Consider the following 13,819-nt stretch of genomic DNA (forward strand, 5'->3'; position numbering starts at 1 on the left):
GTATGAATGAAGGTATTTCATAATTACTGAGTAGCTGTTGTTACCTGTTCGTCGGCACTAAGCGGAATAATTTGCTCTTAATCGTTTACGGAACAATGTCTCCACCTGCAGCAAAATGTTCGCTATTTATACCATTTTGACTTCCCGTGATGCCCCGCGCTACTGCGTCACATGCGCACTCTGAACCAATGGGGTCGTTTGTTTGGCCGTTACTCTCCTGCTATTGGCTCGTCAAAATTTAAAAGTACTGTTTCAAATGTTTCAGGTCGGTGGCTGAAGAGCGCCAGAGGAGTCGAGGCTGAGCTGCTGCTGGAGGCATAAGACGAGAATTATACAACTTATATACCATTTTATTGGCGGAAACTATAAGCGGATAAACTATAAAGGAGAGGAGCACAAGTCTACGCCGTCATTCCGTGAGTTATTTTGGATTAACGCCAATTCTAACATCGCTAGCTAAAGCTCTGAAGCTAATTTGACGTTAGTTCACAACGGAGACGTGAATCTGTCTCTCGGTCACAGACCACAGTCGGTGTTTCTGTCAGCAGCTGTGAACCGGAATATCTGGCTTCATGTTGGGAAATATCGTCTGAGGACTGTTGCTGCGATTAGGTGCCGATCTGAAGTGTGTAGCTTTGTGTGTTTGCAGACTCACTCGGCAGAGAACATCTCTCTGCAAACATGTCCTCGCACAACATGAGCGGAGCGAAACGGGACGAAAAGGGGAGAAACATCCAGGTCGTTGTCAGATGCAGGTAATGTGCACAAAACCGATTCTCATTCATGTGTAAAACTGCTGTTGTCGGTGGTTAAGGTTTTAACAACACTATCTAATCCCCCCGTCCTGAGAGGCAGACAATAAATCTGTAACATGACAAATGATATGTGTTTCTGGACCCCACCTTTTATGTTTATTTCGTCCTGAGTGACCTACTGTCAAATAGATAAATACCTCTTCTCAAAGTGGCACATGGTGGTTACTTTAAAAGGTTTTTAAAAGTCTGGAATAATTTGTTTCCGTTTCCTCTAAAAAGGAATAAAACTGCTAAATTTTATGCTCTTAAATAAGTCAAGGTCTAATTGTCCATACTGGTATTTTTCATGCTTTGGCTCATGGCTGTGAAACCTGTATTAAATTGCATTATATGTGGTACTGAGGTCTTTTTAAAGTTCTTTTTAAAGCCTCAAATTTGTCTCTGTCAATGCACAGAAACCCTGTGAATAACCACCATGTTCTGCATATTGTTCGTAGTCCGTCTAATCCTCTTTAATGGGAAGAAGAATAATGAACCTGCAGCACTCAACATACTTCCCATTTAGCATGTGTCACGTGTTGTAGTTACACCAGCATCACAATCAAAGCATCTGTGTGGTCAAAGATAAAGTCGTGATGATCGTTTAAAAACCCAGAAGGTCATTTAACAACATCCACCGCTGTTGTGAATGTTTTTTTCATTTCCACAAAGACGCCTTTGTGCAGCAAGGGAAGTTGTTTGTTTTATTGTTTGTAAAGATTTGCTTACTTTTTCTGTGAACGTAAACCATAAATATTTTCAACATCTAAGACATTTAAATTTTGAGTTCCCTGACCTGTGGATGATGATCTTCAAATAAGTCAAACAAGCCTCTACTCTGTTTTGCTTCCAGACCTTTTAACACAGTGGAGCGGAAGTCGTCCTATGGGGTCATCGACTGCGAACCGAACAGGAGGGAGGTGGTTGTGAGAACGGGAGGCATGAACGACAAGGCGTCACGGAAGACCTACACGTTCGACATGGTGAGAGGATGCAGAAAAGTTGTTTTTTTTTACATAACGAACAGCCTCTAAGCTGTTCTACAAATATTGAGGCAAAAGTGGGGATTTATTTATCTTTTTAAAAAGAGAGGGAGAGTGAGAGATACACACAGGCTGGATTTGAGCCCAGGCTGCTGCGGTTAGGACTTGTTTGGTTTAGGGGTGTAAATACATTTGTCACAATTAAATTGTATATAAAATGTAAGAAACCAGTGAAAGATGCCTGTTGTAACTTTCCTGCAGCCCAAGGTATCGTCTACAGATGTTTTGTTTTTGTCTGATCAACAGTCCAAAATACTCCCTTTACTATTATCTACGACAAAGCTGAAGCTGAAACCAGCAAATGCTTGGTATTGTGCTTCAAAAATAAAATGAGTATTTGATTATCAAAATAATTGCAGTTGATTGATTTCCTGTGGATTGATTAACTAATTGTAGCAGCTCTAGTGTAGTTTGTGACATAAACCAGTTGACAGGGTTGGTATCCAGATAATAGAAGTCCACTGGAGGCTAATTGGATCCATTATCTTAATTATTCTGTCCTCAGGTGTTCGGTCCAGCTGCTAAGCAGATCGACGTGTACAGGAGCGTAGTTTGTCCCATTCTGGATGAAGTCATCATGGGATACAACTGCACTGTTTTTGCGTAAGTGCCCTGCAGCATTTTAATCAGACTTTATTTGTGTTGAAACAAAGACTTTATTTTGTTACATGTGACCGTCCCCGTCTCTGTACTATTCAGCTACGGTCAGACTGGAACAGGAAAGACCTTCACTATGGAGGGAGAGAGGAGTCCAGATGAGCAGTTCACCTGGGAGGAGGTGAGTTCAGTCTGTTTACAGGGAACTTTGATGGGTTCTCATAAATCGGTTGTATTTAGATGCATGGATGGAGATATTAATCAAACACATGTATGTACTGTATACAGCACACAGTCAGCTTTATTGGCCAAGGATGTGTTCACGATTGATTTTCAGATCAATAGAAAAAGAGAAACAGCTAAAAACAAGCAGAATAAGGCTAAATAAAGATGGAGCAACAGCTGATGTCTGTATACAAGAAAACTAACTCCTAATCCTTTGCGTTGTTAGGACCCTCTGGCCGGCATCATCCCCAGAACGCTGCACCAGATCTTCGAGAAGCTTTCTGAGAACGGCACCGAGTTCTCCGTCAAAGTCTCCCTGCTGGAGATCTATAATGAGGAGCTGTTCGACCTGCTTAGTCCCAGTGAGGACGTCAACGAGCGGCTGCAGCTTTTCGACGACCCGCGCAACAAGGTTACTGTCAGGCTGAGTTTAGAGAGAGAGAGAGAGAGATATAACTAAAAATCTGCTGTTGTGATCCCAAGATGCTGCGACGGTGCAGTGTTTAAAATGGTCCCTATTCAGTTCCAGTGACGATCCTGCAGAACAAATGGGGATGTTGTCATCTTCTCTCCTGACTGCTGTGTTGTGTGTTGCAGCGTGGTGTGGTGGTGAAGGGTCTGGAGGAGGTGACGGTTCACAACAAAGATGAAGTTTATCAGATCCTGGAGAGAGGATCAGCCAAGAGGAGGACGGCCTCCACGCTGATGAACGCCTACTCCAGGTACACACCCAGAGAAAACTGCTTTTGTCACATTCATTTTATTTTAATTTCACCCGTGCTCATGTTTTGTTCATCGATTCCCTCTGTGTGTGCGCAGTCGCTCCCACTCTGTGTTCTCGGTCACCATTCACATGAAGGAGATCACTCTGGATGGAGAGGAGCTGGTGAAGATCGGCAAACTCAACCTGGTAACAATCTGTCAAGTTTAAACAGGAGAGATTTTCTATTGGAAGACTCGACACCTGTTAATAGCTGCAGCCCTAGAGTAGCGTGTTTATAATGTTATATTCCAAAGTAGACACACCATCTTCGAAACTGGTTCACCAGCTACAGACCTCACTGCAGTGAAACGGTCTGAAAACATCCCTTCCTCTTCAGGTGGATCTCGCCGGCAGTGAGAACATCGGGCGCTCGGGTGCGGTGGACAAGCGAGCTCGCGAGGCGGGAAACATCAATCAGTCTCTGCTGACGCTGGGCAGAGTGATCACTGCTCTGGTGGAGAAGAGGCCCCACGTCCCGTACAGGTGGAGTTTACAGACACGATTCAGTATTAAGACCAAATCCAGAAATTACATTGCAGGCTGGTTGTATTCAACCTGAACTCACATGCATAGAAGCCTCAAACAATCCTGGATGTATTATGGTGCAAAGAACGTTTATTTTTGTCAAATAATTGGCTGATTATTTTCTTGATTAATTGTTTGGTCAGGAAATGGTGTGGATTGTTCATTACAGCTCCTTAAAGCTCAAGGCAACATCTTCAGATACCAACTCTCTGAAACCCAGAGATGCTCATTTTACATTAGACAACAAAAAGCCAAAGATCTTCACATTTGAGAGAATGTAGACAATTTTATGGCTTTTTTACTTAAACTGATCTTGATGATTGATCAATCATTAAAATATTTATTTATTTTTTTACATTAAATAGATTTACCATTTACCCAATTGTTTTAGCTGTAGATGAATTAAAGGAATATTTCGACATTTTGGGAAATGGGTCTTGCAGAGAGCTACATGGGAAGATCAGTATCACTCTTATGTCTCTGTAAAGTATGAAGGCACAGCCAACAGCTGGTTAGCTTAGCATAAAGACTGGAAACAGGTGGAAACTGCCAGTGGCTCTGTCCAGAGAAAATGAAGTGTTAAACGTTTTACACTTTGGATTTTGTTTCTCTGGCTTCGTTTTATTCTCTGTAGCTCTGCTGCTTAAAGCATTTAACACAAATATGTGGACATATTCCTGTGGTTTACAGCTCAACACTTCACAACTTAAGTCCATTAAGTTGTGAATTTGCGTCACCAGTACAGCCTGACTGCCACTGAGACATCAGCTGATAGTAATTTTAGATTAGAAAGTCTTAAATGTCCCTGAGGGGCAATTTGGTTTGCTACAGTAGTCACCACAACCAATACACGTCATAAGATAACACAATAAAGAGATACATCCATTTAACATACATTAGATTACAACATCAGCCAATAAATGAGCCTGTCCCAGTTGTCCATCTAGAGTAATTATGTGTCTTCTTCCCACAGAGAGTCCAAGCTGACCAGGATCCTGCAAGACTCACTGGGAGGACGAACAAAGACGTCCATCATTGCCACCGTGTCGCCGTCATCCAGCAACCTGGAGGTACGTTCTACATGCTGTTGCTGCTCTCACAGATGAAACATGTCTGTTTTTAACACAGCTTGTTTATTATCTTTATTGTGATGTTGTTTGTGTCTGTGCAGGAGACTCTGAGCACGCTGGAGTACGCGAGCAGAGCCAAGAACATCATGAACAAACCAGAGGTCAACCAGAAACTCACCAAAAGGACGCTCATCAAGGTAGACGAGTCTGATCAGAGAACAGCTTTGTTTCCCTTCCTCTTCAGGATGATTATGTTTTGTGATATGTCAGGCTCAAATGGAAATCCAGCTGTGACAGGAAATGTCTCAGATTCAAACAGTGACTTCAAACGTCACATTTCAACATCCTGAAGGAAAGATAACTCGGGTGTTTCTGTGTGTTCAGGAGTACACAGAGGAGATTGAGCGTCTGAAACGAGACCTGGCCGCCACGCGAGACAAGAACGGAGTTTACCTCTCTGCAGAAAACTACGAGTAGGTCTCCCCTTAACTATTTAACGACTGATACATCACCAAAACAATGTAAAAAGTGTAGAACTTGACTCTGTTTCAAGTGAATATTTAAACCTAACAACAACTAAAAGAGATGGAAAAGTAGAAAATTGCCACATCTGAGAAGTTGCAGACAGAATTTTTGCCATTTTTATTTTGTTTGTTTGTTTCCTGAGGATTAACTGGGGAAAAAAAGTCTTCTAAAGAGTTTTAAATTCTTAAAACTCCATTAAGGAATTAGTTTCAGCCTTCATGCATCAATCAGACAAACCTTTCGTATTGTGATTTTTTTTTTTTTTTTTTTTTTTTTTTTTCCCTTTTTTCCCCCCATCATCACAGTGAGATGTAGATTCTCCCTTTAGCGGTGTTTGATGTGTGTTCTGCTCTGCAGCATCAGAAATGAACTGAGTCTGTCTCTCTGTCTGTCTCAGGGGTATGATGAGTCAGATCACCACTCACGAGGAGCAGATAGTAGAGTACACTGACCGGATCGCTGTCATGGAGGAGGAGCTGAAGAAGGTATGAGAGTCTGACTTTTATTACCCAGGAGCTTTAATTTGAAATCGATCTTGCAGGATGTCGCAGTAGCTGTATATGAGTTCAAAAGTGGTTTGAACATAATGTTGGAGGCACACTGTACCATTCAGGTTAGTTACAATGTAGAATTAAGATATAACTAAATTTACACGAGAGCTGCAGCGATTCGTCGTTTAATGGATTAGTCAGGAGACTAAAAATGAAATGGAAATTATTTAGATAATTGACTCGTTTCTCTGGCTCCAGCTTCTCGTCTGTGAGGATTTAGTGTTTCTCTTTGTCAGGTGCCAGTAAACTGAGTATTTTAAGGCTTTACACACAGTCAAGAGTCTGGCTCCACCAGTGAGTCAGTCCCCATAGACTCATGTTAAAATATCCAACTTTACAGCAGAAATAAACATGTTTACAGTCTGGTACAAAAAAAAAACACTTTTGGTCTCTAGAGCTAATTTCATTCTTCATGACAACTGCACAGGGGGTGAATTTTTATATAACTGACCTGTTTACATTTTATTAAGGCTTTAAGTTTTGCATGATTTAGGGTGTGGCCTCTTTGAGTGACAGGTGGGTGAAGGTATGTGTGCTGTGACTCCACATGCCCCATCTCGTTGTCCATTGTGGATTAGTGAGGAGTTAGGTGGAGTTGGGCTCTGCCAAGATGGTGATGGCAGAGCTGCAACATAAAAGTTCCTATCATTGTGATCAGGTCTCAATAAGAGAAGAAAAAACAGTGAAAGAAGTTTTTAAAAAACATTTTTAATGTTTTTATAGATCATTTTGTTTTGAAACATTTAAAACATTGTTTATATTTTTATGTTTTTGTAGCCACAAAAAACATCAGGGAAAGAAGCCGTCCTCACACTTTCCTCCTCTCTGCAGGTGACTGAGCTGTTTGTCGACAGTAAAACCAGACTGGAGCAGTGCACTGTGGACCTGGATGAGAAGCAGCACAGGTGAGGCCTTGACTGTCTTAAACTGTGGCTCCAGTTAAAGACATAATATAGGTGACTAATGAAGTGTGTGTGTGTGTGTGTGTGTGTTGATTTCAGGCTGGAGGAGACGAGTCGAGACCTGCAGCAGACCAAAGAGAAGCTGAGTCAGGAGGAATTCATCTGCTCAGAGCTCACCTCCGTCCAGGAAACCCTCTACGACACCGCCGGGCAGGTACAGACACACTTCACTGATGCTGCCTTTACTGTCACATTAATGCTTTAATACACATGAATGGATCTTGTGTTTTAGATCGTAGAATTAGTGTGGTAAGTGTGTTCATGCTCTGATGTGTGAACTATATTTAGATCTTTTCAAATTTGGTTTTCATTTGCTTCCTGTCCTTTGTTCCTCTTCTCTGTTCCTGTACTTTCCATTCTATTAATAATGTTCACAAATCTTGTAATGTTGTTTGCAACTTCCTCTTTTGCTTGTGTCTTTGACCAAACGTCCTGTACTGAGAGATTTTTACCCTGTTTGGATTCAGCCGTTTGAAAATAAGTGGAATTGCTGTTACTGTTGCCAGTCGAATCAACTAGCAACAGTAACATTAGTTTTAAGATGCTAACTGGTGTCTGAACTGATGATTTAAACACTTTGTTGTGTTTCCCCTTTTTTAGCTGCTGACCACAGTGGATGCCAGCACCAGTGATGTGTCAGGTCTCCATGACAAGCTGGACAGAAAGAAAAAGGTCATAGACTACTCAGATAGCTTACACTGCATGATTGGCGTCTGTAGCTGGTAACACCATGTCACATAACCTCATGTCCTAGTGCACCAGGGGTAATGTTACCCAGGGGATTTATTCTGACATGAAGAAACACAATACACACAGTGTTACATATAATTGATGCAAGTGATGCATGACACAGGGGTCAAAACACTGACTGTTTTTGGAATAAAAACGTAAATTAAAATGAAAGACAAAAGGGAACAAGAAAATAACAGCATAAACAGAAAAAATATTAATAGCAATAATAACAAGAATGGCAAGAACCCACGCTATATCAAAACAGTCAGTAAATCATTTAATACAGCTGAGAAAACAGTAATACCACTAAAAACAGGAGATACAGTGCCTGAAGAAACATGAAAATGACTAAAGTAACTTATTTCCACAGTGGTAATATCCTTCACCAGACCATGATAACAACACAGGCAGCTGCTACAATACAGACCAGCATTACATTTTGCAAGACTTGTTGTCTCTTCATTAATGTTTTTAATGTGGATGAATCTGATCATTATTTGAGCTTTTAACCTGGAAAAAGGTTCTAATTTAAGTTTAAAGAGCCAAAAGTACTTCAGTTCAAAGATACTCACTTTACAGGGATTAATGAAACAGGAGAACAAGCAGTGAAGTCACGCAAAGAGAATGCAGAAATGTTGCAGCTGGCTGGGCGGGGCAGGGATAAGCTCATCAAGTCCTCGAATGCTCTTCTCCTCATGACGGGTTTCATCCATCAAATGACCTTATGTACACAGTGATGGCAGTTGGATCTCTGTTAAACTATTTTCTCCAGAATCATCAGAACCAATTGAAATGTGCAGCATCGTGTCTGTTTGTCTACACATGGTAGACAAACTCTACACATGGTAGACAAACTCTAGAAACACTGCTGATTCTGACGCACTTAAATGCTTCCTCATGTTGAGTTGTTCTGTAGCTTCAACAGTTTAGTACCACTTGTACCACATCTTGTTTTTATATATAGAATTTGACTTACACGTTTTACAAAAATACAACATGCATGACTCATGATGATTATTTGTTTCTTTTTTTACCTCACTCCTATTTGTCTAGTTGTAAGTACTAACCAGACTTAAAAACAAGGATGAGCTAAGAGAAGCTAAAGATACAACAGTAAAATCTGAAAAACAGTCATCTTCAAGGGTCACCAACTTCCTTTATTTGTTTAACCATTAAATGAAATTTTTACATTTACTGGGAGAAGTTTGTGTCAGATTAAAAGCTCCACACTATTTATGGCCCCAGAAGAATCAGAAATCACATGAGACATTGAACCTGTGTCTATGGTGTGGGTCCTAAGAGCAGAAGTGAATCATGTGACTTAATATTTGGGCTCTTAGCAGAAAATAATGAATGTGGAGCTTTTTATGATTTTATTTTTATGATTGGTTAAGTGACTAATCATTTTGGCTCCAAAACAGAATCTAATCTAACACTTGATCTATGTTTTGATTGAGTTTGTAAAATGATTGTGTTTATTTGTAGACCTGCATCAACATCAATGTTTATGATGAAAGAACAAGAGTAGTGTTAGTGAAGCAGATGATGATGATGATGGTGGTGGTGATGTCTGGGTATTCATAATATTTGATGTTTATTTTTAAAGATGTGTTAAGGTTTCACATATAAAAGAACTTCTATTAACAAAAAGTACATGATTATAATTTTCAGTGTGTCTTTGTGCGTTTTTACTTCACAGCACGTTTGCACATCATGGTTTTGTGACTTGTTCACTAACAAACACGCACTTGATTGACATCACAGGTGGAGCAGCACAACAGTGAGATGCAGCAGAGTTTTGCTCAGCGTATGGAAGGAGCGTTCAGCAACATGCAGCGCTGCGTTCAGCGGCAAGGAACTAAACACCGCGACATGCTGAGCAGCTACTCACAGGCCATCGGTAAAGTGCTGGACTGAACACACCACACACTGATGATTGAGCTTTTCTGAGTCTTCACAGCTGTCGAGGTCCCGAGGGGGGCACTGAAGTCTGAAGGGTTTAGCCTCTGAGGAGCAGGAATGTGCAATTTCATAGATGGAAATCTGTCCATTGTTTTTAGATGGTTCCTACATACAAGTGCAGAAGTCGGGGGTCGTCAAAATGATTAGGATTCAGTTCCTGGGGTCCATGAATCTCCACAAATATTTACTGGCACTCTGGTCTATAAATGACACAGTAATGGCCGAATTGCTGTGGCCATCCTCATAAAATAAAAAGATTTGGGACCAGAGATCCTCCACCAGGTCAGCTTGACTGAGGCTGCTGGGCATCATATCATGAAAACTGAAAGTGCGTTTCTGCCTCTCTGCTCTTGCACAGACGGTTTGCTGGTGATGAATGAGGCGGCGCTGAAGGGAGCTCTGACCACTGTGGAGTCCTTCGTGGGTGGAGTCGGGCGGCTGGTGGCCGAGGGCGTATCTCGCTGTCAGGAGAAAGTGCAGCAACAGGAGGGTCTGTGTCTGCAGGACAAAGAGAGTCTGCTGCAGCTGCTGGTGAGGACCAGGCAACCTATGCAGTCACTGTGAAATAGAAACAGTCTATTAATGTAGCCATAATGATCCTGACATTAGTTTCCCTCTGACTTTTATTTGCTTTCCTTTATTTGAGTTTTGTGACTGTTTTTGTCTCTGTGTAGGAGGAGCATCAGCAGGACATGGAGGAGGTCTTAAACGTTCAGACTCTGATGGGTTTATCAGCTGTCAAGGAGCTCAATGACACGCTGAGAGCCTCAGTGGAGACGCAGCGAGCTCTGGCCAACAAGGTTACAACATAACTGTGTTTTATATATATATGTACCATTAAGATTTGTTTTGTTTTTTGTAATGCATCTCCTCCAGAAATTAGATGTCTCCAGTTTGTTGTGTAACTGTGATTAAAGCTGTTTATTTGACAGTAAAAACATATTTTTTAATCATGCGTGGAGGTGTCTAACATCCTCCTCATCATTTTCATTATCTTTCTCCTCTCAGGTGGAGGCAATGAAGGAGATGGGCGTGTTTTTCAGCAGCTTGGTTCAGGAGCTGGCGGGTCTGCGGGAGGCCGCCGTGCAGGGCCTGAGCGCCCTGCATGCTGAACATGACAAGCTGGAAGACGACATCCGACAGGCACAGGAGAGACATCAGACGGTAACACGCAGCATGCAGACTGATTTCCTCTGGTTTTGAATGAATTTTTGTAATGTAAGTATAGCAAACATTGTTACTGTGCTTCCTGCTGTCAGGGTATGAAGCAGACCATCCAGTGCCTGCAGGACCAGCTCAACTTGCTGACCATGGAGACACAGAGGGACTACACTGATCTCTGCTCATCCTCCAGAGCTCTGCAGAAACCTCTCCAGAGCCTCCAGGACAACATCAGCAGGTGAGTCACAGATGGACAAACAGTCGCCTGCACATGAAGAAGTGATGGAAGGTTTTTGATTTTATTCAAGAACTGCAAACAGAATTTTGAATTGTTTTGAATTGTGTTTTATCCATTTGTTTCACATTGCCACCACCCCCTGTGTGCAGTGGTTTCAGGGCAGTAGAGCATCAGGCTTCGACCCAGGCAGACCTGCTCTCCACCACCTCCTCCTCCCTCGCCTCTTCGTTGCGTCTGAACGCCGACGAGAGCTGGCAGACGCTGGAGGAGTTGACGGGCTGCTGCTCCCACCTGCACCGATCCGTGTCTGGTACCGAACCGATCAGTTTTTCACTTATCGTTCAGAGCTTAAACTCACATCTGCAGCACATTCAGGGTAAATCGGTTTTAACGCTGTTGGTGTGCGGCTGCAGGTCTGGTGGAACGTGACCTCCAGTGGAGCTCCAGAGCCAGGGAGCACGCAGAGACTCGAGTCCATGAACAGCTCTCTCTGATGAGGACGATTTCCACTGAAGCTCAGACCCTGCATAAGGTTAAAAAAAAAAAAAAAAAAAAAAGGCTTCTGAACTCTGCATTTTTCTGTCTCTTATAGTTTGATTTGATATAACGTACAATAATCATTACAATAGATGTTTAATATTTTTGATAGTCTTCCACTGAGATTTAAAAACATTGATGCCAATATTGGACAAAGCATGTTGTTTACTGTCACCGAGGGTAGCTTAAGAAATGTGCTGTAGAAGAGGCTGTTTCTTTAGTTGTGAAAGTGTCATGTTTCTTAAGATGAGGTCATGAGATGTCAGTGTAGATTAACTACACTTTAGAAAAACTTGTTGACACTGAAGGTGGAGCCAATTCTGCTTTTCAGCTGCTCCACATAACATCCGGCTGTTGAAAACCCACTGAACTCATAAACTTGTACCTACGGGTCTTCAGTCTTATTTATTCTGATATTGAAGATTCACTATAAAACCAATTCTTCACCTGAGAGATACAACTTGTCATAACTCGATTGCACTACAATCCAACATCTCTCTTCCAGAGTGTCGAGACGCACTGCACTGACCAGCTCCACAAAGCCAAAGAGGAGCTGTCGTGCCGGCAGGAGGAGGTGAAGCGAGCTCTGACAGCCGTGCAAAACCAGACCTCCCTAGACCGGACTGTCCTGGACCAACAGCGGGCTGAGATACAGGACCACGTGGAGACGAGTCACCAGCTGGTCTACAGCTTCCTGCAGGATGATCTGCAGCAGGACATTCCCACTGGTAAACGATTTCACTCACGTTTCTTTCTCTGTTTATTATTGGGTGAAAATTTTTATATGTATCATTTAATACAAGAAATTATCAGGTCTTAATCTTGAGTAACAAGCCAGTTCTGCTGTCGCCTTCAGGTGCCACCCCGCAGCGTCGGGAGTTTGTGTACCCCAGGGAGCTGATGAAGTCACGTACCCGCGACGAGCTGCTGGAGAGCCTGAGGAGGCAGCAGGCGGAGCTGCAAGCTGCCATGGAGGAGGAGGAGGAGGAGGAGGAGCTGGAGGAGGAGGACAAACACAGCCAGGTTGACCATGTACGTACAAAAAAATCAGGTTCACATAACCTCATTTAATGTGATTTGTTGTTTTCACCTTGGTTTGGTTATAGGTTAGTTCTCACATTGTTTCTCTTCATTGTGTAGGACTCTTTAGAAGACGAGCTGAGTACTTGTAATGAAAGCTTGGCCACAGAGCCGTCCTTCATTGACGAGAACCTCGTCTTCAACGAGAGCAAACGAGTTCCCTTCTTCAAGGTGAGCAGCAAGTTTTCAAACACTTGATGAGATGTTAAAATGTATAGATAGAAATATCTGGCATTTGATGTTCTGTCCTTTCAGATGAATTCAGAAAAATTAAATGAAGCTTTGAAATTTTATTCTACAAATGACAAAAATTATAATTGTCTATAATCTTGTCTTTTCCTTTTTCCAGCAGAAGAAGGGTGGTAAGAAGGAGACAAAGATCCCCACCAGGCCAAAGGGGTTGGAAAATGAAGCTGCATCAACACCTCAGAAATCCAGACTGCCACTCCGCTGTCAGAACTAAAGGAGTTATATTCTCTTAAAACAGTGTTAATACTGCTCACCTTTCTAATATTGTCAATCTTTTAAAAGTTAGGATGCTGTCTCATGAACTGTCACATGTTTTAATAATGTAATTGTCTCGACAATTTCAAGTTGTTTGTAATATTAAAGAGATTTTTACTTGTTTGATTCTTTTGTGTTTTAATTCCAGAAGATAAAATTAGAGTAGAAAACAGTGATACACACTTTATCTATTCTAAGATCAGAACAGGATTTATCATGTTTGTCCAAACTGAGACTTGATGAAACCCTCAAAGAAAGCAACGGCAAGAAACTAACTGCTTAGAAACTTGTAACAGTAGTTTAAAAAATCATGCTCATTTTCTTCTGCACCAATATATGCTCAGTTCGATGACCTGAATCTGGCTCACATACAGCATGATTGTCAGAGGCTACTTCCAACATCTGGACCATTTCTGGTGCACACAGAAAATCTTCCAGCTGCCAACCATACCAGAGGACAACAGCCAGAATCTGCCCAGATGTGGAAGTATATGGGCCAGACTCGGACCAAGGACACGGGCATGTTGGGCTAGAAGTTTCATTCTGCCAA

The 13,819-nt window shown here is 42.0% G+C and overlaps 1 protein-coding gene across 2 annotated transcripts; it reads left to right on the plus strand.

Moving 5' to 3' along the window:
* Positions 1-259: 259 nt before the first annotated feature.
* Positions 260-13,393, plus strand: kif11 (kinesin family member 11). 2 transcript variants are annotated; one of them, XM_071479908.1, is made up of 27 exons: positions 260-416; positions 650-755; positions 1,648-1,777; positions 2,343-2,440; positions 2,537-2,615; positions 2,886-3,071; positions 3,257-3,381; positions 3,479-3,569; positions 3,760-3,905; positions 4,921-5,017; positions 5,119-5,214; positions 5,402-5,490; positions 5,940-6,027; positions 6,925-6,998; positions 7,095-7,209; positions 7,656-7,727; positions 9,552-9,687; positions 10,108-10,280; positions 10,424-10,549; positions 10,758-10,913; positions 11,009-11,148; positions 11,298-11,458; positions 11,562-11,680; positions 12,191-12,413; positions 12,542-12,717; positions 12,826-12,936; positions 13,115-13,393. In XM_071479908.1, exons 2-27 carry the CDS (start codon positions 682-684, stop codon positions 13,226-13,228), a joined length of 3,195 nt encoding a protein of 1,064 aa, XP_071336009.1. In that variant the 5' UTR covers positions 260-416; positions 650-681; the 3' UTR covers positions 13,229-13,393. The 2 variants fall into 2 exon arrangements, with proteins under 2 accessions (XP_071336009.1, XP_071336010.1); XM_071479909.1 differs by having other exon boundaries at positions 13,118-13,393.
* The last annotated feature ends 426 nt before the right edge of the window (positions 13,394-13,819 follow it).

Source organism: Trachinotus anak, unplaced genomic scaffold (assembly GCF_046630095.1).
Source record: "Trachinotus anak isolate AG129_WGS33_773 ecotype Australia unplaced genomic scaffold, CSIRO_AGI_Tana_v1 ptg000007l, whole genome shotgun sequence".
NCBI lineage: Eukaryota > Metazoa > Chordata > Actinopteri > Carangiformes > Carangidae > Trachinotus > Trachinotus anak.

Excerpts from the sequence above, each read along its gene's own strand:
- kif11 (XM_071479908.1), top strand. The coding sequence starts at position 682 with ATGTCCTCGCACAACATGAGCGGAGCGAAACGGGACGAAAAGGGGAGA. Across the intron at positions 2,441-2,536 it reads TACAACTGCACTGTTTTTGC|CTACGGTCAGACTGGAACAG; the intron begins GTAAGTGCCCTG and ends TGTACTATTCAG. Across the intron at positions 12,937-13,114 it reads AACGAGTTCCCTTCTTCAAG|CAGAAGAAGGGTGGTAAGAA; the intron begins GTGAGCAGCAAG and ends TCCTTTTTCCAG.